The 22,013-nt window shown below is 40.0% G+C and overlaps 1 protein-coding gene across 1 annotated transcript; it reads left to right on the top strand.

The window, feature by feature from the left end:
* The first annotated feature begins 840 nt into the window (after nucleotides 1–840).
* LOC120524397 (odorant receptor 131-2-like) lies at nucleotides 841–20,180 on the top strand. The gene is made up of 2 exons (XM_039746253.1): nucleotides 841–1,409; nucleotides 19,964–20,180. The coding sequence occupies exons 1-2, from the start codon at nucleotides 841–843 to the stop codon at nucleotides 20,178–20,180; spliced, it is 786 nt and encodes a 261-aa protein (XP_039602187.1).
* Nucleotides 20,181–22,013: the final 1,833 nt, after the last annotated feature.

Genomic DNA, 22,013 nt, shown 5'->3' with positions numbered 1-22,013 from the left:
ATTCATTCAATAAATAATCACATACAGTACAGTGTGTAAGGTAATGCTAATAATTTAAATTAAGAGTGTGATAACATTTTGCTCTAATTAATTCTCTCATAGTTTCATAAAATAAAAGACTTGCATTCAGTTGTTGCACCAAATCAGACCACACAATGGCATAATCTTTTGCTTTTGTGAAATGAATGAACTAATCTCAGATTTGAGCCTGAACCCTTACCATCAGCTTAAACAAAATAACAATGGAGTGGCCCAGTGAAGCAATTTAGAGCATTGCCACCTCATTGCTCCTGGACCCTGATTAGGTTCTTAGCTAAGAAGCCATCTGCCTGAAGGCTCCATGCACTCCCCTTGTTTCTTGAATGTTTCCCAACACAAGCCGTTAACTTAACTGATCAGCTTAAGCAGGCCTTGTATATGTCCGATATCTGTGATCAACAGGCATCCCACTTAAGGTTTATTACTGCCTTACAAACTAAGCTGCTAGAATAGGTTCTAGCTCCATGTAATCCTGTACTGTAAATAATTTAGCAATATTCTCAATGCCTTCCTTTGAACATATTGCAACTGTTCTTTTTATTTCCTTTTTATGAAATTACATTGTATATTTTTCCTTTTTTTACAGGATAACAGGCTATGGAAGCTAATAACTCACAAATCAGTAACAGCATAAAACAATTTAGGGTAACATTTACACAGTTAACAGTCTGTGTTTCTCTTTATATCAACTTTGTCATGCTTTTCACCTTTTTCAGAAAAGATTCTTTTCGGGAGGACACCCGCTATATTTTATTTGTCCATATGCTTTTTGTGGACACATTTCAGCTTATTTTCATGGACATGTCACAAGTTTTCATCTATTTCTCCATTCTTATGCCTGCGGGGTCCTGCATTGTTATTTCTATGCTGCTGGGGACACTTTCATATAATACACCTTTAACCCTCACTGCAATGTGTCTGGAGCGCTATGTGGCCATATGCATGCCACTGAGACATGGACAGATTTGTACAGTCAAGAGGACCCTAAATGTTATTCTCATCATTTGGCTAATTGGTTCGATTCCTAGTTTCAGAGATTTTATTATTGTTGTAGCAACAGAGGTCAAAACATTTTATTTTGAAAGAAACCTCTGCAACTATGACTTGATGATGAGAAGTAGCTGGCAATCGTATATGCGGTCAGTAATGGCAATGTTGTATTTTGGGGTCATGTTAGGCACGGTGGCTTTCACATATGTCAAAATAATGGAGGTGGCAAGAACTGTATCTGCCGACAGTTCGGCCTCCAAAGCTCGAAACACAATTCTCTTACACACCTTTCAGCTTATGTTTTGTTTAGCTGTTTTAGTTTCCCCTTTCGTAGAAATGGAAATCTTCCGAATAAACCAGAACATTATCTCACACATAAGGTACTTTAACTTTATCATCTTTAACATTTTGCCAAGATGTTTAAGTTCATTTATTTATGGTGTACGGGATGAAAAATTTAGGGCAGTCTTCCTGTTTTATGTTACATTTGGACTGGTGAAAGCGGTGTTGAAAATGTCAATAAAAGCAGGTACAGATCATTTTTAGGGTAAAATCATAATTTTATAATATAACATTTGTTAAGGAATTAAATCATCGGCTGATGATCTTTAAAAATCTACTAATATTAAAAATAATTGCACTTTGATTTTTGCTGTTTTCTAAAACTGAATTTAGCATATATATAGCTGAAAACAAAATTGTCTAAATGAAAGAATTTTTACTTGAGTTTTAAAAATACCCAATAACACACTGAACTATTATCTATATTAAAAAAAACACTCATTATTTAATTGATATTGCACATTACATATCACCTTTCTTAGAGTACATCATTACAAGGTGCACTGTATTCTTATATTGATACCTCGATCATTCTAAATGGGGCAGCACAGTGGCACAGCGGGTGTACTGCCACGTCACAGTAAGGAGACCAATGTTTGCATCCTGGCATACCCTGCATATTTTACATGTTTTCTTCTTGTCTGTGTGGGTTTTTTCTGTGTTCTCTGGTTTTCTTTGACCGTTAGAGGACATGTAGGTTACATAAATAGGTGATGCTAAAGATGCCCTTAGTGTTGTGTGTGTGTTCACTAAGTGATGTGCTAGCTTCCTGCCCAATGATTGTTCCTGCCTTCCTCCAAATGCTTGCTGGGATTGGCTTCAGCTACCCCACGACTCAGTCATCAATAACCAGGTTAGGAAGATGGTTGAAAAATACTTATCACTTTATAGTTAGCCCAGTGCTATGTACTGTATGTTAATGCTACTGCCTCACAGCTCCACAGACCATGATTCAGTTGTCATACGCCCACCTGCCTCCATTTGGGGTCCACCCCTAGACAATTTTGACTCACATTTTGGAGATACATGTGAATCAGTGACTACAAATTAGCCTGATACCAGTGAGAGTTGGTGTGTGCTTTAATGTTCCGTAGAATGGACTGTCATATCATCGAAGTCTTTCTTCTGCCTTCTTCCTAACTCTACAGGACCTCCTTGCAAGCTTGAGAAGGTGAGATTGTGAAAATGAATCCATTCATCATTTTTGTTTACTCATTTTTCTTTAACAAGTTTGCTGGGAAGTGAGAAAGTGCAACTGATTTTAAAGTAGGAATCAAGCTTTGGAAGGACCTCCTTGGCCATCATAAGGCCCATTTATGCCCACATCAACTCATTTTACAATCATTCATCAACCAAATATGCATGTTTTTTAGAAAAGTCACAAAGACTTTGGAGGATGCACAAATTACACTTAGCGGTTGACTACCCTAATAAAATATGCTATTTTATAGAGCTGTAAATGTTCAGAATTTACATGTGTAGTACTAGAGTGTTGTACCATGTTAGCTATTATGGATGTAATGAGAAGTCAAGTAAAATGACACCTTTTATTGGCTAACTAAAAATATTACAATATGCAAGCTTTCAAGGGAACTCAGGCCCCTTCAAACTTGCATATTGTAATCTTTTTAGTTAGCTAATAAAAGGTGTCATTTTGCTTGACTTCTCGTTACAGAATTTATGTTGTAAGAGTATTTATAAATTTAGAATTAATGATCTTATTTTGATGAAATTTACAGTTGGGATACATTATGAAATTAATCTGTTCCAGAAATAATGGTGGAAACATTTGTGGCAGTGCACATTATTAATGATTATTTATATAAAAGGCCATGTCTCTTTTGTAGATACATGATTGTTTTTCATCAGTACAATAATAATATCCATCCATCCATCCATTTCCTAACCCGCTGAATCCGAATACAGGGTCACGGGGGTCTGCTGGAGCCAATCCCAGCCAACACAGGGCACAAGGCAGGAACCAATCCTGGGCAGGGTGCCAACCCACCACAGGATAATAATATCCTAAAGCACTTTTTTAACATATGACTAAAAAAAAGTAAATTTTAGCAGTAGCACTTACATTTTAATGATACATTTCATGTTTTAGAATCCAGAATGTGACCCTTGATATTAATGAAATAAACTCACAATAAACATGGTGGACTATTTGAGTTTGTGTCTTTTATATTCTCCCTTTCAAGCATAGGAGAATGCAAGATGCTGCAACACATCTGCATCACAGAACATCTTCCTAAAAACTGCTGTTAGAGTACACTTGAAAAAACAGACCTATTCAGGAGACTCATACTTACGTGACTCATTTGAGATAATACGGTGCATATCCGGCAAAACCACACAGCACATAAATAGGTTAATTCCTACTGCAGTGACTCTTTCAAACCTTTCAAAGCTAACTTTATTGTCATCTTAGCCATATACAAGTATACAGATAGATGAAATTGCGAAGCTCAAGGTCCACAGTGTAACAACATGAAGTGCAAATAAAAATTAAAAATTATGTCTATGTCACTTCATGATCTCCTTCATCCAGCCAAAATTATGTTTACTATATAAGGACTTACTCCATATATTACTGTACATGAGTGCATTTCTCTATATTGTCAAATTGTTTTATATGCAATATTTGTGTTTTTGTTCAATATATTATTAATTGCTTATGATGTATATTGTGAAACTGTCATATAGTATAAATTAAATATATTTACTTTTTTATGTCTGTGTTTGTAACATCAAGAGAAGAGAAGAAAACTCATGGAATTAAAATCATAAATAATTTTGTTTTAAAAATGCTTTGCTCTAGACACTTTCCAGAGGCACTGTCTCCTCACAAACTGAACTGGATAAACATGTTAGGTCAGGCATGTCAAACTCACTACCATTGGTGGGCCGCTTCGACTGCCATACATACGTCAGCGGGCCACAATGTAACAAATACTATTATACAAACTTACTGTAGCTTTCTTTCCAATACTGAAAACTTTAAAAAATGTAACACTTAAAGGTTAAAGAAAAGCAATTTATTTCCATACATTCTCCGTACAACAGCGTACAATTAGAGTCTTAGCATCTTAGCTAGGTCCTTATATAATTATATTATATTCATTATATTATATTCATTGCTTATGTAGGAGTCTTACAGTGTGAGATTTATTTATTTCTTTTGTCCCGACACTTGGCATCTCTTGTTAGTAACCAGTTTGTCAATATCAGGCTTGAAATCTTGTGCAGCTGCAACTTTTATGAGGGATGAAAGGTGCACGACAGTAAGTCTTGAGCAATTTGGGGTTTTGGTAGCTTTCATTAACAAAAACAATCCTCGGGGGTTTGGCACCCTGCCCGGAGCCTGCCTTTTGGGCCCTGTGTTGGCGGTGGGGCCCCACAGCCCCGGAATTTTTTGGGGTTCGGGGGGTAGGTGAGGAGGGGAAAATTTGTCGAATTAAAAATTGGAAAACAAATCCCCAAAAATTAAATTTTACTTTTTAAGTTTACTTCAAAATTTAAGGGGCCCCGTTTTAATAAACACAGTAAGGCCCCGCCCGGGGAATCTTCCAAACCGCTGGGTTTTTTTCCAATGGTTAAAAAAAGGGGGCCCCCCAAGCTAAGCCCCTTGCCCCGGGGCCCGGGGAAAAAAATAATGGCAAATTTTTTACCGGGGTCTTATAAACCCTTTAAAACCAAATTTTAAATTTTCCCCCCTGGGGCGTTTCCCCCTTTTTTTTCCAGGCCCTTAAAACCCCTCTTCCCCGGGGGGTAACTTTCCCTTTTCTTGCTCAAATTAAGGGACCCTTTCCCCTTTGGGGGCCCCCGGCCCAAACAAAAAATTTTTCCCCAAAACCCCCCCAACATGTGGGGTTTTCCTTCCCCACTCTATCTGGCCCCAAAAATGTCACCTCCCTCCTCACTCCTGTCCCTGGGGGGGGGCAAATAACAATGCAGGTTTTGCAGCTCCCGCCAATAAACCCGAAAGGGGGGAAATCCCCGCCCGATTTTTAAGGGTAGCAGGGCCCCTTTTGTTTGGGATTAAAATTTAAACCAGCTGGGCCCGGGGAAAAACCCACTCCCCCCCTCCCGGGGGGGCGGTTTTTCTGGACCCGTTTTTAAACAAACTTTTCCGCCCTGGGGGAACATTTAAGGTCCCAAAACCAAGGGCCCCCCAATTTTTAGAACGCCCTTCTTGTTTTTGGCCCCCCATTAAAAACCTTGGATCACCTTTTTAAACCCCGGAAACTAAAACATTGCCCCCGTTTCCTTTGGGTACCCCTCGTGGGGGCCCCTGCCCCCCGGGGTTTTGCCCCTTCCCACACCCGCCAAAATAGTCACCCGCGCCCATGCAAAAAACTTCAGCTTTGGCTTGGGGACCCCCTTACCCCTTAAAAAGGTTTGTGTTTGGTTCCCCACAGCTTTTGGGAGGTCAAAAAAAACCCCCCGCTTCCCCAGCCTTTAAAACTTTTTGAGGGCCACCCCTTTGCTTTTTTTAAAACCTTTCCCCCCCACAGGGGGTGGGCCCTTTTTCCCGGGGCCCTTTTTGGCCCCTCCTTCACATTTTTTGAAAAACCGGCCAAAAAGTTTCCCCCTTTCCCCCCAAGCTTAGGGTCCCAAAAGAAAAAATTCCGCAAAACTCAGCAAACTATTTTTTTGATTGTCCCCTCCCCCTCTTTAAAATTGTCGGCTAAAAAAACCAATTTCTATTAAGGGGAAATTCCCCAAAAAGGAGTCTCCCCGGGCCCCCCCAACCCGGGGGGGGGGGGGGGGGGGGGGGGGGGGCCCCCCCCCCCCCCCCCCCCCCCCCCCCCCCCCCCCCCCCCCCCCCCCCAGAGCATCTGCATTTTTGCTGTTGCTCTCCAGGTCGATGCTGCAGACAAAGCTTGTTCCAAGGTCTCAGGCTTAGCGAAACGGACCTGCTGTCGGAGATATGGTGGGCTCAAACCCCGCAGAAATGCCTCCTTAGCCAACTCTGCCTGCACTGATCTGTCAAAATGGGGATAACCCCGTCGCACCAGAGACTGTACATCTGCTGCAAATGCCCCCAGGGCCTCAGTTGTCCTGCGAACCCTCTGCTCCAGCTGTTGTCTTATTGTAGTCACAGCTTCTACATGGCCAAACCGTCGCTCCAATGCAATTTCCAAAGCATGGGCATTTAACAGCTCATCTTCTGGCACATCCGTCAGAACCACCAATATATCACCATCCAATGCTGCAGCAAGCTGCACAGCTTGGTCCTCCAAACTCCAGCCATTTGCCCTGGCAATCATGCAAAAACGGGTGTTGTATGCTTCCCAAGACCCAATTCCATCAAATCTACCAATCTTTAATACAGTCCCACCCATCCGTTGTGTCTTTATTTCATCACTCACATGCACCGCCTCCCTATACGCCCTCATCCAAGTGTTGTCCATGCAGCATAACAGTTCTGTGTAGCCACGGCGCCCTTCGCGCAATCCTTCAGCCAACACATTTATTGCCTCTCCATCTACGTGTGCCAACAACTGCCCTGCTCCATAATTCTCCGTCCAGCCGTACGTATTTGCTGAATAAAGGAAGCACTGTTTAAATTCAGTCCACGCCAACACACTTGGGAAGCGCTGTAATTCTTTCGTTCCTATCGTTCCGTCCGGCCTCTTCCATAAAATTGGGTCGCGCTGCAGGATCAACAGCATTCAGCCTCATTAAGGCAAACTGCTCCGAAGGAGTCTCTAAGTCGTCCTCTTGCTTCACGCGGGCTGAAAACCTGCCCTCCTCCATGAATGCTAACTGCCTAGGCGAACTTATATGCGGCGTGAACGCTTCTTTAAATACACTCTCACCCGGACTTTGACTGCTGCTTCGTTTCTTTTCCACACTGTCGCGACTCCGTTTATCTAATAACCAAATCCCACTTCTGATCACCAATGTGACGTCCCGTCGAATAAACACACTCAGGGGAAGTCTTCCAAATGCCGCCTGGCTTTTTATTCAATATGCCGCGATATAAACGGTGCCCTACAGCTGCCCATTGTCTGGGTTATGGAGACACATCCAAAATAATAAAGACAAATCACCTTCATCCTATCTACCACTCTTAAAAACATTTACTTCCCTTCTTCCACCTGATGCTGTTCTCCTCTTTTTCTCCAGCCCCTCCAACTACCACTTCCAGCTACCAACTCCTCTTTTTATCATACACCGTTAATTAACCCGGATCCCTGTCACTCATCTCTCTCTAGGGAGGTGCCCCAAGCCCTTACAAACAGTGTTCCCCCAAGACTCCACCCCAACACTGCTTCCATTCCCAATAGCCCATGCAATGGCAAGACACGTCACAATATTGTAAAATAAGCCGATATGTGAAAAGCCCCCGACCTACACAAATTTTACAAACTGAAAATCACAAAAATTTGTTAATAAACAACTCACTACTTCAGATCTTCAGCTGTAGTCTGCACTAACTGTTCGTTACAATACTAGCACAAAATTACATAAAACTAGAGCAGAAAAACGTGAAAATGTTACTACTCGTGATGGTCAGTTCTGCCAGAGGCCAGTCTCAGCAGCCTAGCCAGTAGTGTAGCCTAGTAGGGGCGGCTCTAGGCTCGTGGCGGCCCTGGACAGAGAAAGAATCGGTGGCCCCTTTCGCCCGCCAATGTCAATTTGGTATCTTATACACGGAGGATGGCCACGTCCATTGTGGACACTGCATAGCCACCTCGTGCTCATGACATGCTTCTATAGTCCGTAACTTGAAAACCAAGTGGTGGCCCATGATATTCTCATTACGGCAGAACGTTATAATACTACATATAGCTTACTGCTCTAGCGACATTAGTAAATACAGCATCCTAATTAACAAGAAACACAATGTTTTTCGGCCACATTGCCGTCAGCTATGTCATTATTTTCTTTTTCTGTTTTATATTCAATATATATTGGCGTGGCGACCCTGTGCAGGTGCACAGTTTGCACATACCTAAAGCCGGCCCTGCTGCCCGCTGCTGCAGCCTAGCACTTCAGTTGCGACGTCACAGCTCATTAACTTTGGTCAAGGCTCGAGGCTATACTAAAAGATTACGTTTCTGGTACCGTAATGCCATGGGAAAACGCGCTTTTGTCAGAAGACAGAAGTAAGAAAAGTCAATAAGTAATGCCGAAGATGCAGAATGATTCGATCACAAACGACAGTAATCATTTTATACAATTTCAGTGGTAACTAGGATCTGTCATGTGGGCCGCACAGATTTCTGTTGCGGGCCGCGTATTTGACATGCCTGGGTTAGATAATGGATGGATGGACGATAATCCCCTGAAGGGCAAATAAGTCCCTTGTTACAATTTCAGACAAAAATTATTGTAAAAATTCAAAAAAGATGAACAAAAAATCACTTTGATAAAATGGCAAAGGATGACAAGAACAATACATGACATCATTTCTGAGAGTGGTCAAAAACTGAAAGAAACCCTTTAGGGAAATAAGGATTTAGCCAGGGCACCCCAGAGGCTAGTGAATATTTAAAAGTCACAATGGCTAAACGAGAGTGTAATGTGGCAAAGGGAGATTTGCAAATTGTTTAACATCTACTCTATACAGTATATAAAAAATTCTAAGCCTAAAAGTGCAACAATTTTGTGCAACGACTTTATGTGACGTTTTTATGTGACATTTTTGTCACACTTTAAATCGGGCTTATTTTAAAACCTACATATATATGTTTGGTATCATTCTTTTCAGAATTTATCAAACTTTAGTGTGATGTTGTTAGATTTTCATATTCTTATTCCGTCTTTAAATTCTAAACTAAAAATATCAAGAACTCACGTCCCGCGAGACAAGACTTTGTGTCAAGAGATTTAACCACGCCCAGGGCCAGAAATAAAAGACAAAGAGTAGGACAGCTGCTGTACAGGCTTTTATATGTTTGAAGCGCCGCTCGAGATGCAGATCATGCAGCACGGCAGCAGCAGCAACCAGCAGCTGATCGAGCAAAGAGAAGGTAAAAAAAAAACTGTATTGGTTTCCCATTGTATCACCGTTTAAGAGGGGGTTTCGGAGGAGGACCACGTCTCCTTGGGGTGCGTTTAGCCCCCCTTTTCACAACACGAGCAGCAAAGAGACAAAGTGGCTGGCGCATAGCGCAGGCCGGGGAATGAAGCGAGCAGGTGGGAACACCCTAGTGTGGTTGTAAACCTAAAAATAACTTGCCTTTCAGCTATTCCCTCATTATACCTAAAGAAAATCATGAATCTATGCAGATATATTGAGACAAACTGGTCTATAAAATATACATTGCAGGAAGTCTTACTAAATGTTTCTTTATCCATTTTGATCATCTGACATTACAGAGGAAAGCACTTTCTTTAATCTTTAATCTACAACTTTCACCAGGATCTTAATATCATTATTCAGAGGGTCAGCACGGAAGTGGTGCGGTGGTGCAGTGGGCACCGCTGCTGCCTCGCAGTAAGGAGACCGGGGTTCACTTCCTGGGTCCTCCCTGCATGGAGTTTGCATGTTCTCCTCGTGTCTGCGTGGGTTTCCTTTGGGTACTCCGGGTTTCCTCCCACAGTCCAAAGACATGCAGGTTAGGTGCATTGGCGATTCTAAATTGTGCTTAGTGATTGGGTGTGTGTGTGTGTGTGAGCCCTGTGGTGGGCTGGCGCCCTGCCCAGGGTTTGTTTCCTGTGTTGGCTGGGATTGGCTCTAGCAGACCCCCGTGACCCTGTAGTTAGGATATAGCGGGTTGGATGATGGATGGATGTTTTTGATAGAATTGTTTTATTTATTCATTTTTTGTTGGTGCTGGAATAGAAAATATCTTGTGATGTTGGCTTGCATGGTGGTTTATATCTCACCTGTGCCATTAGTATTATATTTGCAAGGTCAATTTCATAGGATTTCCAGATTCAGAATTAATTAGAAAAAAAAGCATGTGTTTTCAACGTGGGTATAACATTAATCTACATCCAGCCCCACAAGCAGGTCCTCCAACTTGCAGGGAAAACTGGGAGGTTGCTGGTAGGATTGGCACTCCAGCCACCATAGAATAAAACCTGACACTGTTCCAGTGTGATACTGAAGTATCACCCGTTGGAAAGCTGGGTCCCAATCTGGGTGGTTCATCATGTGGTGAGTGCAGCAATGCTCTGTAATCAGTGCATGCTCACAAACTTCTCATTTCCAGTAAATTCTTTTGCATGTCAGAGTAGGCTATGTTATTTTCCACTGACTGCATTGGAACAAGTGAAATACCTATGAACTAATATTACAAGGGATACCATATTTAGGGGCAAGAAAAGCAAGTTTGACGTAAGACTTTTGTCAAGTTTTTTTTTGACTTTGGTTTGCTTCTTGGTTTTAACGTTTGGTTTTATTTTATTCTATGGTTCAGAACCCTTCCCTTCTTTTTGACTATGACTCTGTCTTTCCCATTAACACTTTAATCTATCTCCTGTTTCTTCTTTTCTATGAACTTTTAAATCTGTCTGTCATATTAATGATGCGGACAAATACTAGAACCAGTGAATTCCAACCTCAAGCTGGATTTTTTCATGACAGCTTAAACCAGTGTGATGGGTGGCTGCGGCCCATGCCCGGCCGGGACACCCCTACTGTTCCGGGAGGGCAACCATGGGCAGCTCAATACCTCCCCCAAAATGCTTGGTGGCAGCCTCCCTAGCCGATGGTGATTCCCCAACCTCCCACATGGCTCCATGGGAGATGGAGTCCTCCACAGCCTGGTTGGGAGCTGGGGTGGCCACTAAGGGGTGCTGCCTGGAATCAACAGCCCGGCTGGACGAGTCTTCAGCCCCACCCAGAAGGGCAATTGGGACCAGGTGGTCAAGCACCTGGAACACTTCCAGGTGGGCTATAAAAGAGGCCAGCCACCACCACTCGATAGCCAGAGTCGGGAGGAGAAGGAGTAAGCTTGAGGAGGAGTGGTGGTAAAAGAACAGAGAACTGTTGTGGGTCTTTGGTGTGCTTTAGGACTGTGTATTGCCTGTGGGGTTCACGGGGAAGACGTGCCCCACAGGTGAAGAAAATAAAAAGCCTGTTTATTTTATACGTGCCTCTGTGTGCATCTGTGTCGGGTCAGGTGCCTATATAGCACCTTTGTTACACCAGGTAAAATCTAATTAAGTACTTCTCCAAAATAGGTTTGAGGAGCTATCAGTTTGTGTCACTAATATGTTTGATCAAGTGAGGTACAGAAAGACATCAAAAAGAAGATAATGTTTGTACTGGTGGCACGGAATACCCAAAGCATTTGGGTAAAAGTCTCACCCCTCATGAGACTGGTGTAATGCACTCAAAGCTTCTGCCTTTCTAATGAATAATAATCTGTTGGGTCCAGTCAGAATAAATAATGTTTTTAACTTTTTAGATTTGGATGACTGCAGGTCATCGGAAAACTGCAACAGTGATTGAGTGCTGCAACAACCTGGTCCTTCTAAAAGTCCTTGAAATGTTCATCCACAGTAGAAGAGAACCATTGGTAAAGGCTTCTGTTTTATCTTGGTAGAGTAATATATAAATTGCTCTACTTTCCCCTATTGTATTATTAATATGTAGCCTTAGAATGCCTAATCTCACAGATTTACCACTGTATATAACTTATCTCCACCTTCCCTTCTATATCTATAACCTCAGGCAATTAGATGTAGTAAAAAGACAAGCAGGAGTTAAGTTACACATAAAATAATGTATTACTGATAATATTCATAAATAATAACAAAATGCAAAGTACATTTGAATATTGGCAACCATACAACCTGATAAAATGGTGATGTGTAATTCAGGTGGCACACAGACTTGTAGTTACTTAATGTCTCTAGTTAAAGCATTGTTGGTGCTCAGCTTTCAACCACATGTCTGTTCAAAATGGCTGAAGCTGTGCTCTTCATTGTGTTGATTTCAGTTCATGGTGTGATGATCTTCATCAGTTGTTAACAAGAGAAAGATACTTCTACATCATCACAGGTTAGCAAGAGAAAGGTACTTCATCATATGTTGGTTAGAGAGAGAGAATGTGATTGAGCAAGCAAATTTATAGGTTTTCTGTCCAACCCCTCCAGCCAATAAGCTAACACATCCCCCAAATCCTGTCGTAAAATTACAAATAAAAGTCGTAAACGGGGGGTTGGGCAAACATGAATGCCTCTCTCCAAAGTAACACTAAATTACATTGGTTTGCCTAAATTATAAATAAAGACATACAAAACATTTAGGTCATTTCTATGTCTTCGCTAGCAAGGAAGAAGCAGAAAAGGGATTAAGAAAGCTGATCCCGGGACAATTCTGATACATAATAGTGAGTCATGGCGGTTAATAATCTACTGTCTGATCTATTCCTTTTAAAATAAGGGTTTTTATCAGCACATATTCTCATTTGTTCTCATTATTACTTAGTATTACTAGGGCGCTATCTGTTTATGTTTTATTGTGCTTAATTACTTTTTCTTTCCTTTTTTTTTTCTTTTTCAAATTACTTCATCTCTACCCTAAACAAGACTGTTCAATATCATACCCTTGGTTTATTGTTATTGCTATTACTGCATTAAGACTTGTTATGCTTATTTTGGACACATCTTTAACACCATCACCCGGGTTTATTATCTGGGTGTATCATCTTAATGCACTAAAATTGCTGAAGACTATATATATATTTTAAGAGCAAAATTCTTTTTTTCCCCCATTTTTTTTTCTTTTTTTCTTTTTTAAAGACTATATTGGTAACAGATATCTCTATCTTTTAACCCTAAAGCACCGCTGCATTGTGGCTTGTTTTGCTTTGGACGTGCTCTGTCTCTGGGTATATCAGAGGACTGGGACTGTGTGAAGTGGGTTTTAGCCTCACTTGGGGAGGCAAAAAGGGAGGGTGGGGGGTTAAGAGGGGGAGAGAAAGAGAGCAGGCTTGATCTATACCTAATCTATCCTATTAATCTTAATAATTATAACTACCAACGTAATAATAAGCTGCATGGCAACAACTCTAGGGGAAATAGGAAATTAAGGCTGAAGCTGTCTCACTTCCAGTTAAGACTATAAAATGACATCAAAAACTCAGAATCAGTGTCTCCATCACAGGACAGTTAACTTCGTAAGTTGGAATGTTAAAGGCCTGAATCACGAATTAAAGAGAAAGAAAGTACTCTCTCACCTAACAGGTCTAAACGCTAAAATAGTATTTTTACAGGAGACCCACTTACTAAGCAAGGATCAGTTCCGGCTGGAAAAAGACTGGACTGGCCAAATGTTCCATTCTAGTTTTACAAAGAAAACTAGAGGTGTGGGAATTCTTATACATAGAACAGTACCATTTGTAGCATCAGATGTAATTTTGGATCCTGAAGGGAGATATGTAATGGTCATGGGAGACTTATCTAACTGTAAAATGATTTTGATAAATGTTTATGCACCTAATATTGATGATAAGGTATTTATACAAAATTTATTTGCATCCATTCCCAATCTGAACTCTCATAAAGTTATAATGGCGGGGGACTTCAATTGTGTTCTAAATCCACTTTTAGATAGGACTTCCTCCACAGGGGGAATGGCATCTAACACCGCAAAGATAATTACAAAGTTTATAACTGATCACAACTTATCAGACCCCTAGAGGTTTTTAAACCCAAATTCAAGAACATATTCTTTCTACTCACCAGTACATCATTGTTACTCAAGGATTGATTACTTCTTTATAGACAATAACTTCTTGCCTATGATTAAATCTTGTGAATACGATGCTATTGTTATTTCTGACCATGCACCTATGATCTTGGAGCTAAAATTACTAAGCCCCATCCACTCCCCCCGCAGATGGCCTCAACCCGCTTCTATTAGCTGACGAGAATTGTACTGAATTTATATCCAAACAAATCAAATTCTTCTTAGAGACAAATACATCACCTGAGATCTCTGCAGGAATACTCTGGGAAACTCTTAAGGCCTTCTTAAGAGGTCAGATTAGATAGATAGATAGATAGATAGATAGATAGATAGATAGATAGATAGATAGATAGATAGATAGATAGATAGATAGATAGATACGATTATCTCATATCTTTCCCACAGAAATAAATCCGAAGCCAAGAAAGTAGCAGAGATAAAAAGCGAAATTACTAAAATAGATGAAGAACACGCCAGACTACCAAGCGAGACTCTACATAGGAGGAGGCAGGCTCTACATTCAGAATTAAACCTCTTGACAACTAAAGAAACGGAACAACTAATTTACAAATCCAGACATCATTATTATGAACATGGAGAAAGCTAATAAGCTTTTAGCTCAACAAATTCATAAGCAAGAAGTCTGCAACGCAATCTCGGTAATCACCAACACGAACGGAGATAAAATCGTCGAACACAAAAATATAATGCACACTTTCAGAGACTACTATAAATCCCTATATACTACTGAGTTTAAAGAAGACAATACACAATCTAATGCATTTCTGGATACATTACAGATACCACAAATAGACGCTTTTAGTGTGGAGGAACTTGATAAACCTCTGGCATTATCAGAATTACTAGATGCTATAAAGTCACTCCAAGGTGGAAAGCAGCAGGCCCTGATGGCTACCCTGCAGAATTTTACAAGAAATTCTCCGCTCAGCTAGCTCCCCTCCTATTAGCAACATTTACAGAAGCCAGAGATAACCAATCTCTTCCACAAACCTTTCAGCCAAGCACTAATCACTGTTTTCCAAAACAAAATAAGGACTTATTACAATGTGCATCATACAGACCAATTTCACTTCTGAATAACGACGTTAAAATACTCTCTAAAATCATAGCTAGAAGGATGGAGAAAGTGCTCCCTCGGTAATATCACAAGACCAAACTGGATTTATTAGGGGCCGGCACTTATCTTCGACGCCTGTTTAATGTAATATACTCACCAACTAAATCAAACACCCCAGAAATATTATTATCATTGGATGCAGAAAAAGCATTCGACATGATTGAATGGAAATACCTTTATACTACATTGGAGAAGTTTGGGTTTGGCCCAACATTTGTGCATGGATTAAATTACTGTATACTAACCCAGAAGCTTCAGTTTGCATCAATAACATTTGCTCAGACTACTTTAAACTAGAGCGTGGCACTAGACAAGGATGCCCTTGTCACCGCTGCTGTTTGCATTGCCATTGAACCACTGGCAATACATTGTCGAAATACTGATCAGATAAAGGGGATTAGCAGAGAAGGACTGGAACAGAAAATCTCATTATATGCAGATGACATGGTACTGTATATATCAGACCCAGAAAATTCTGTGCCTGCAGTCTTAGCAGCACTCACAGAATTTCAAAAGATCTCTGGTCTCAGAATTAATCTGAATAAAAGTGTACTCTTTCCAGTGAATTCTCAAGCATATAATATTAGATTAGACACCCTACCTTTTATCATTGCAGAACAGTTTAAATACCTCGGGTAAACATCACAAGTAAACATAAAGCTCTTTATCAACAAAATTTCGCAGTCTGCATGGAAAAAATTAAACAAGACTTGCATAGATGGTCAACCCTTCATCTCACACTAGCTGGAAGAATTAACACTGTTAAGATGAATATTCTTCCTAAGCTCCTTTTTATTTCAAAACATCCCAATATACATTAATAAATCATTCTTTAAGCAATTAGATTCAACAATAACCTCATTTATTTGGAATTCAAAACATCCACGCATCAAAAGAGCGACCCTACAAAGACAAAAGGCAGAAGGTGGCATGGCTCTACCTAACTTCCAGTTTTATTACTGGGCAGCAAATATACAGGCGATAAGAACCTGGACACAAATAGAAGAACATACACAGGCTTGGACCACAATAGAAGTAAAATCCTGCAGTACTTCTTTGTATTCCTTGCTCTGTGCTCCAATAAACACACGCTATCGGCAATATACAAATAACCCAATTGTGCTCCACTCACTTAGAATCTGGAACCAATGTAGAAAGCATTTTAAGACGGAGAAGCTTCTATCTGTGGCACCTGCAAGAGAACCACCTCTTTCAACCTTCACAAACATATGCAGTTTTTACTATCTGGAATAAATTTGGAATTAACTTGCTTAGAGATCTTTATATAGACAACGTCTTTGCATCCTATGAACAATTACATTCCAAATTTAACATTCCAGCTACACATTTCTTTCACTATCTTCAAATCAGGAACTTTGTTAAACAGAACCTTCCAGATTTTCCTCATCTTGCACCCTCATCCATGCTGGAAAAATATTGCTCAATCTCAAGGACTTAGACTCCATCTCTACAATATATAAAATCATTTTACAATCCCTCCTTTCAAAGATCCAAGAGGACACTGGGAAAAGATCTCTCAATTAATATATCAGAAAGGAGTGGAAAGTAGCAATGCAGAGAATTCACTCGAGCTCCATATGCGCAAAGTATACAATTATACAACTTAAAATTATTTATCGAGCACATCTGTCTCGACTAAAACTCTCAAAATGTTTCCAGGGCATGATCCAACCTGTGAACGCTGCAAACCAAGTCCCAGCCTCACTAGGTCACATGTTCTGGGCCTGCACCAAATTAACATTATTCTGGACAAAAATTTTTAATTACCTTCAGACAGCCTTGGACTCACAATCCCTCCTAACCCATTAACAGCTGTGTTTGGGGTTCTTCCAGAGGGGCTTAAAGTGGAGAAAGACAAACAAATTGTGATTGCATTCACTACACTATTGGCACGCAGACTTATTCTGATAAACTGGAAGAACCCAAACTCTCCTCTTTTAAGTCAGTGGGAAACTGATGTGTTATATTATTTGAAATTGGAAAAAATCAAATACTCAGTTAGAGGATCCGTACAGACGTTTTTCAAAACATGGCAGGATCTAATCAGTAATATTTTAAAATAAGTTCATAAAGCACAGAGAATTTATTAATTTAGGTATGTTTAAAAGCTTAAATTTTATGCCGTTTGGCTTGCTCTCTCTCTCAAGGGTGGGGATCGATCTGCTTTTAACTCTATTTTTCTTTTTGTAAAAACTTGATTGCTTTGTATGGAGTGCAATAAAATTAATAAAAAAAAAACATTTATCAAGTTATATGCAAAATCTCACATCACAACAGCTTCATAGAGCAAATTACACCACCTTTTGAAGTTAAAGAGGAAATCTTTTTACTCATTTTGGAAAGCTCTGAACTGAAAATATGTTTTGGTCTTTATTTATTATTGTTTTTCATTTTCTGTAAACTTCGCTATTTTTCTCAGCTCTGTTGCTTGTTCTTTGTTTAATTTTTTTTTATTATTTGCAGTTTTACCCTGTAATTACTTCATTTGGACTTTCAAGTGTAACATGAATGTTATGATTTAGCTAGGGTTACATCTATGGTTCAAGGTTATTATTTGTTTATTTAATATTTTGTTATCATTTTTATCTAATATTGTGTATTGTTATATTGAATATGTTTTTGGTTTTCTTTTGTATGTACTGTATGTAATATCATGTTGTATTTTTATTTTGCTATTATGTATTCATTCAGACTTTATATAGTAATTGTATTTATTATCTGCTCTGTCTCCTACATGTGGAGTCTAAAGGGGAGAGCCCAAGTAATCAGCAGCTAGGAGACTGGCCCCAGCATGCATTTAAGATGAATCTGCATTTCTTAGTGCAGCTTTAGCATTGTGTTTTCAGCTTTGATTCCTGTCCACTGATTTAAGTTTAGTTTGCTATTTAGATTTTCTGACTTTGACCTCAACTTTGTTTATAAGGCAATATTTATGATTTGAGATTAATTGAAATTGTTTCCTTTAATTTCCACCAGTGTCCTCCAGTGCTGGTTTCACCGAATAACTGACAGAATTCAGCTGTTTTAATAATGCTGAACATTTTGAACACATGGAACTATGACTCTTTTTGTATTTGTGGATAAATCCTGCAATGAACTGGTGGCATGTCCAGTGTTGCTTCCTGTCAAGTGCCCAGTCTTAGCAAGGCTGAGTCCAACTCCCTAAAATCCTAAAACTGGAGTGAGTTCAGGAAATGGCACAATGGTTATAAATGTTTAGTAATAAAGTGTCTATGTGCTGCTACACTCCATCACACTTTCACTTTTATGGTAAAATTTCCAGTATGTTCAGACTAAAAAAACTATAAAATAATTGCATGCAATTACTTCTTACACACATTTTTTATCATTAAAAACAATTCGTTTTCATGTGGTTAAACATGTATCTAACCTCAGTCTTCTTTTTAATCCTATTTAAAGCTGACTGATGGGTGTAAGACATTTTGAAATTGTCAGGCAATGGAATGCTCTTTCTTAAAATGCTCAAACTGCAAAAAAAAAATAATGTTTTAGCATTCTTGTAATCTTTCAGGGGAAGTGGAAATGCCCATCAAAATGTTAACAGATTACAAACGGTGCCGGTGAATAAAAGGTGTCAAGCACAAAAGATGATTAAAGCACCTTGCTTTTTGACATAATTTATAAATGAATAATGATATAATAAAATATCTATACAATCATGTATTATTTTAGTATGTGTTACGTATCAAGAAAATTGTGAGAACGGCAAGTAATGTAAACCAACTGTACCCATTCAAGCTGGGAATGGGAAGGAACTCAAAAAGGTACAATCTTCAGTCCATTTATGTACATTTGTGTGTTTCTTCAGTACATACATGTGAGTTTGGGCAAATCTCCATTACAAATGATGTAGTATTTTTAGCAGTGTCATTAGATTTTACAATGGTAGAAGAACAACATGTTAGCTTTATGAAGTCCCTGCTAATTCAGCTTATTTCACTAAATCATTGCAGACCTTACCTTTGAGACAAGTGTAGATCATCTGGCAATGAACTATAGCTTGTCTTTAAAGAAGACTTTAGCTGAAGCAGATCTTCTCAAGCATGATAATAAAATGCTTTAAGTAAGATATCAAACAAAGGAATACTTTAGGTGCTTCATAATATGTGGCATCAATATGAACATGCACGTAAAAACTGAGAGATACCACAGATGTAATCAATACATAAAGTAAAGCTTTCACAACAAATAAATATTACCTTCTTTTATAGTTTTGTACTTTTGTGCGTGTTGCTAGTAGTATTATGTCAGGGTGTTTCTGTCAAAATGTCAATCAAATGTCGGTTGATTGGTGAATTACAGCCTGTCCCTCCCCCCAACCCCTCCTTAATCCTGCCCCCACCCTCCTGATTGTCCAAGGTATGTGTCAAGAGCATTTTGATGGGTTTAGGTCCCTCCTTAATCCCGCACACCCTCCTGATTGGCCAAGGTATGTGTCAAGAGCAGTTTGATGGATGTCGGTACCGCCCAGAATCCCGCCCCTTCCTCCTGATTGTCCAAGGTATGTGTCAAGAGCAGTTTGATGGATGTTGCCTGTGCACTGGGGGTCTGTCAACACCTGTTTGTTGGTTGGCAATCCCCTCCCTGCCCCTTCTCCCGAGGACATGTCCAGACATGTTCCTTTAGATGAAAAGAGCAAAGCAATGGCGGCTACTAGCTTTTGAAACAGGGGAAGCTCATATTAGGCCTTCATCAAAAAATTCTTTATGTTATTTGTACGGAAATTCTGCCCTCCGTTCCTTTTGCAGAAAATGGTCTGTGACCCTGTCGTACCAATTGGCCGTCTTTTCCAGGGACATAACCAGTTTCCTCTCAATGGCCAAGAGAGCAAGGTTTCTAAAACGACCTTGGCCCATCGTGTTGCAGGTGTATGACTTGACCCGTTTTAAACAGGAGAAGCTCCTCTCTACACCTGCTGATGTAGCTCCAATTGTTGCCACTAACAACAAGAGCTTGTATAGCTGAGGCATTGCACTATCCAACTCCATGTCTTTAAAAAACACCAAGAAATCACACAGCTTACCCCTGCTCCCCTGTAAGTCATGATCTGAATATAGTACTTGAAGTTCAGATCTCAGTCTCCCTGAGTCAAAGAAATGGCCATAACTTTTCAGCACACTTTCAAATGCCTCCTCTGGTAACACTTGTCTCATTTCATCAAATTTCCCTGGATTGACTAATTCTAAGAAAAACGCTGAGAAATCTGCTCCATGAAATTGTCTAGGTTGGCCATGCACACATTTCTGTAGTGGTCCTGGGGATCCTGTAATTGTGACAGACGGCACTTTCTAATAGGTTCATCTTGAGGGTCTGATGTGAGATTTGCTGCTTTTGCATAAACTGCTTAATAAGCCTCCTCCGACCTCTTCTCCTTGACAAAAGCAAGGAGAGACCCAATTCTCTTTTTGCAGTAAAGAACATCCATAGCCCTTTGCTGGACAATATCAAAGACAACATCTGTCTCAGAGAATATTTGTTCATATGTGTACAACATGAACACAAACTCAAAATCCTCCAGTTTCATTATGAAGCCTTTGGCAGCATCTAATGTGTCATCATCCATGCTCTCATCCTGGGTAATCTCGTCAAAGTCTGCAGGAGGCCATCATAATAGTTTGCCACAGTGCTCACTATCTGTGATGTGAAATTACATCGAGTAGGAGTGTTTCTGGGCAATCTTGAAGACCCTGCATACTCAAGAAAAGACATCCTTTTTGTGGACTTTGAAAAAAATGTGATGAACCCAGAGAGAGATGCAAAAAATATTCTTGACTCAGGCAAGCATTTAGCACCCTGTGACAACACCAGGTTCAGTCTGTGTGCATAGCAATGCACAAACACTGCACTAGGGGATATTACTTTAACTTTGGCCTGTTGGCCATTGAGAGATGAAGCAAAGACAGCAGGCACATCGTAGGTTTGTGCCACAAGTTTTTCTCTAAAACTCTAGCCCTGCATGTTCTCGTTTAAAACTTCAAACACAGACTGATCATCTCGACCCCCTGACACATCCAAAAATCCAATAAAGCACTCTTGAATTTTACCTGCACTATCCACATATCTAACAATGACAGACAGTTGGGCATGGCAAGATATGTCAGTTGCTTCATCCACCTGCCATGCAAAAAAGGAGCTGTCTGAATTTCACCTTTTTATATGATCAGAAACAGTGGCTGCGAGAGCAGAGATCAAGTCATTTTGGATTGAGTCATGCCTTTTGTATGCCCTGTCAAAGTTACCCAGATCCCCAAAACCCACGTTTGACCAAACACATCCCATTCCCTGAGAAGGTTTTGTCAAGAGGCATGGCCAACAGTACATTTTGTTTGTCACAGCACTTCCAGTCAGCCAGTTCACCTTGTCATACCAGGAGAGCTGTAAAGACCTGTTATGTTTTCCTGATTTTTGCACCAGATCAATCTTGAATGTTGGTCTGCCCTGCCGTTTAATTCTGAGTCTCTCCTCGTAAGGAAGACTACTAAATGGTTTTTCCAAGAGCAGGTCAACAATATTAGCACCGTCTGCCATTATGCACAGTTTGCTAGCTGACTAGTTTCCCCTTCCATGAGCTACTTTAATTATACGAACAAACTAACTTTACAATGCTGAAACAAGGCGCAAAGTCAAGAACGCTATAATATGTTTTTTTTTTTTATTATTTAAAGAATGATTTGTACTAACAAAAATGGTTTATATCACCAGCAAACAATACAGAGTGCAGCAGTTTGTCGTACGACTTCACCTGCAAATCCGCATGGGACTGAATTCGAATCTTTGTAGTGCTGATGTATACTTAAG

The sequence above is a fragment of the Polypterus senegalus genome, chromosome 2 (assembly GCF_016835505.1).
Source record: "Polypterus senegalus isolate Bchr_013 chromosome 2, ASM1683550v1, whole genome shotgun sequence".
In the NCBI taxonomy this organism is placed as follows: Eukaryota; Metazoa; Chordata; class Cladistia; order Polypteriformes; family Polypteridae; genus Polypterus; species Polypterus senegalus.
The sequence above is the reverse complement of the archived record's forward strand: the minus strand, read 5'-3'. Positions and strand labels throughout refer to the sequence as shown.

Coding starts and splice junctions, on each gene's coding strand:
- LOC120524397 (XM_039746253.1), top strand. CDS start 841: ATGTCACAAGTTTTCATCTATTTCTCCATTCTTATGCCTGCGGGGTCC. Junction 1,410..19,963: donor AACATTATCTCACACATAAG/GTACTTTAACTT, acceptor TTCCTTTTGCAG/AAAATGGTCTGTGACCCTGT.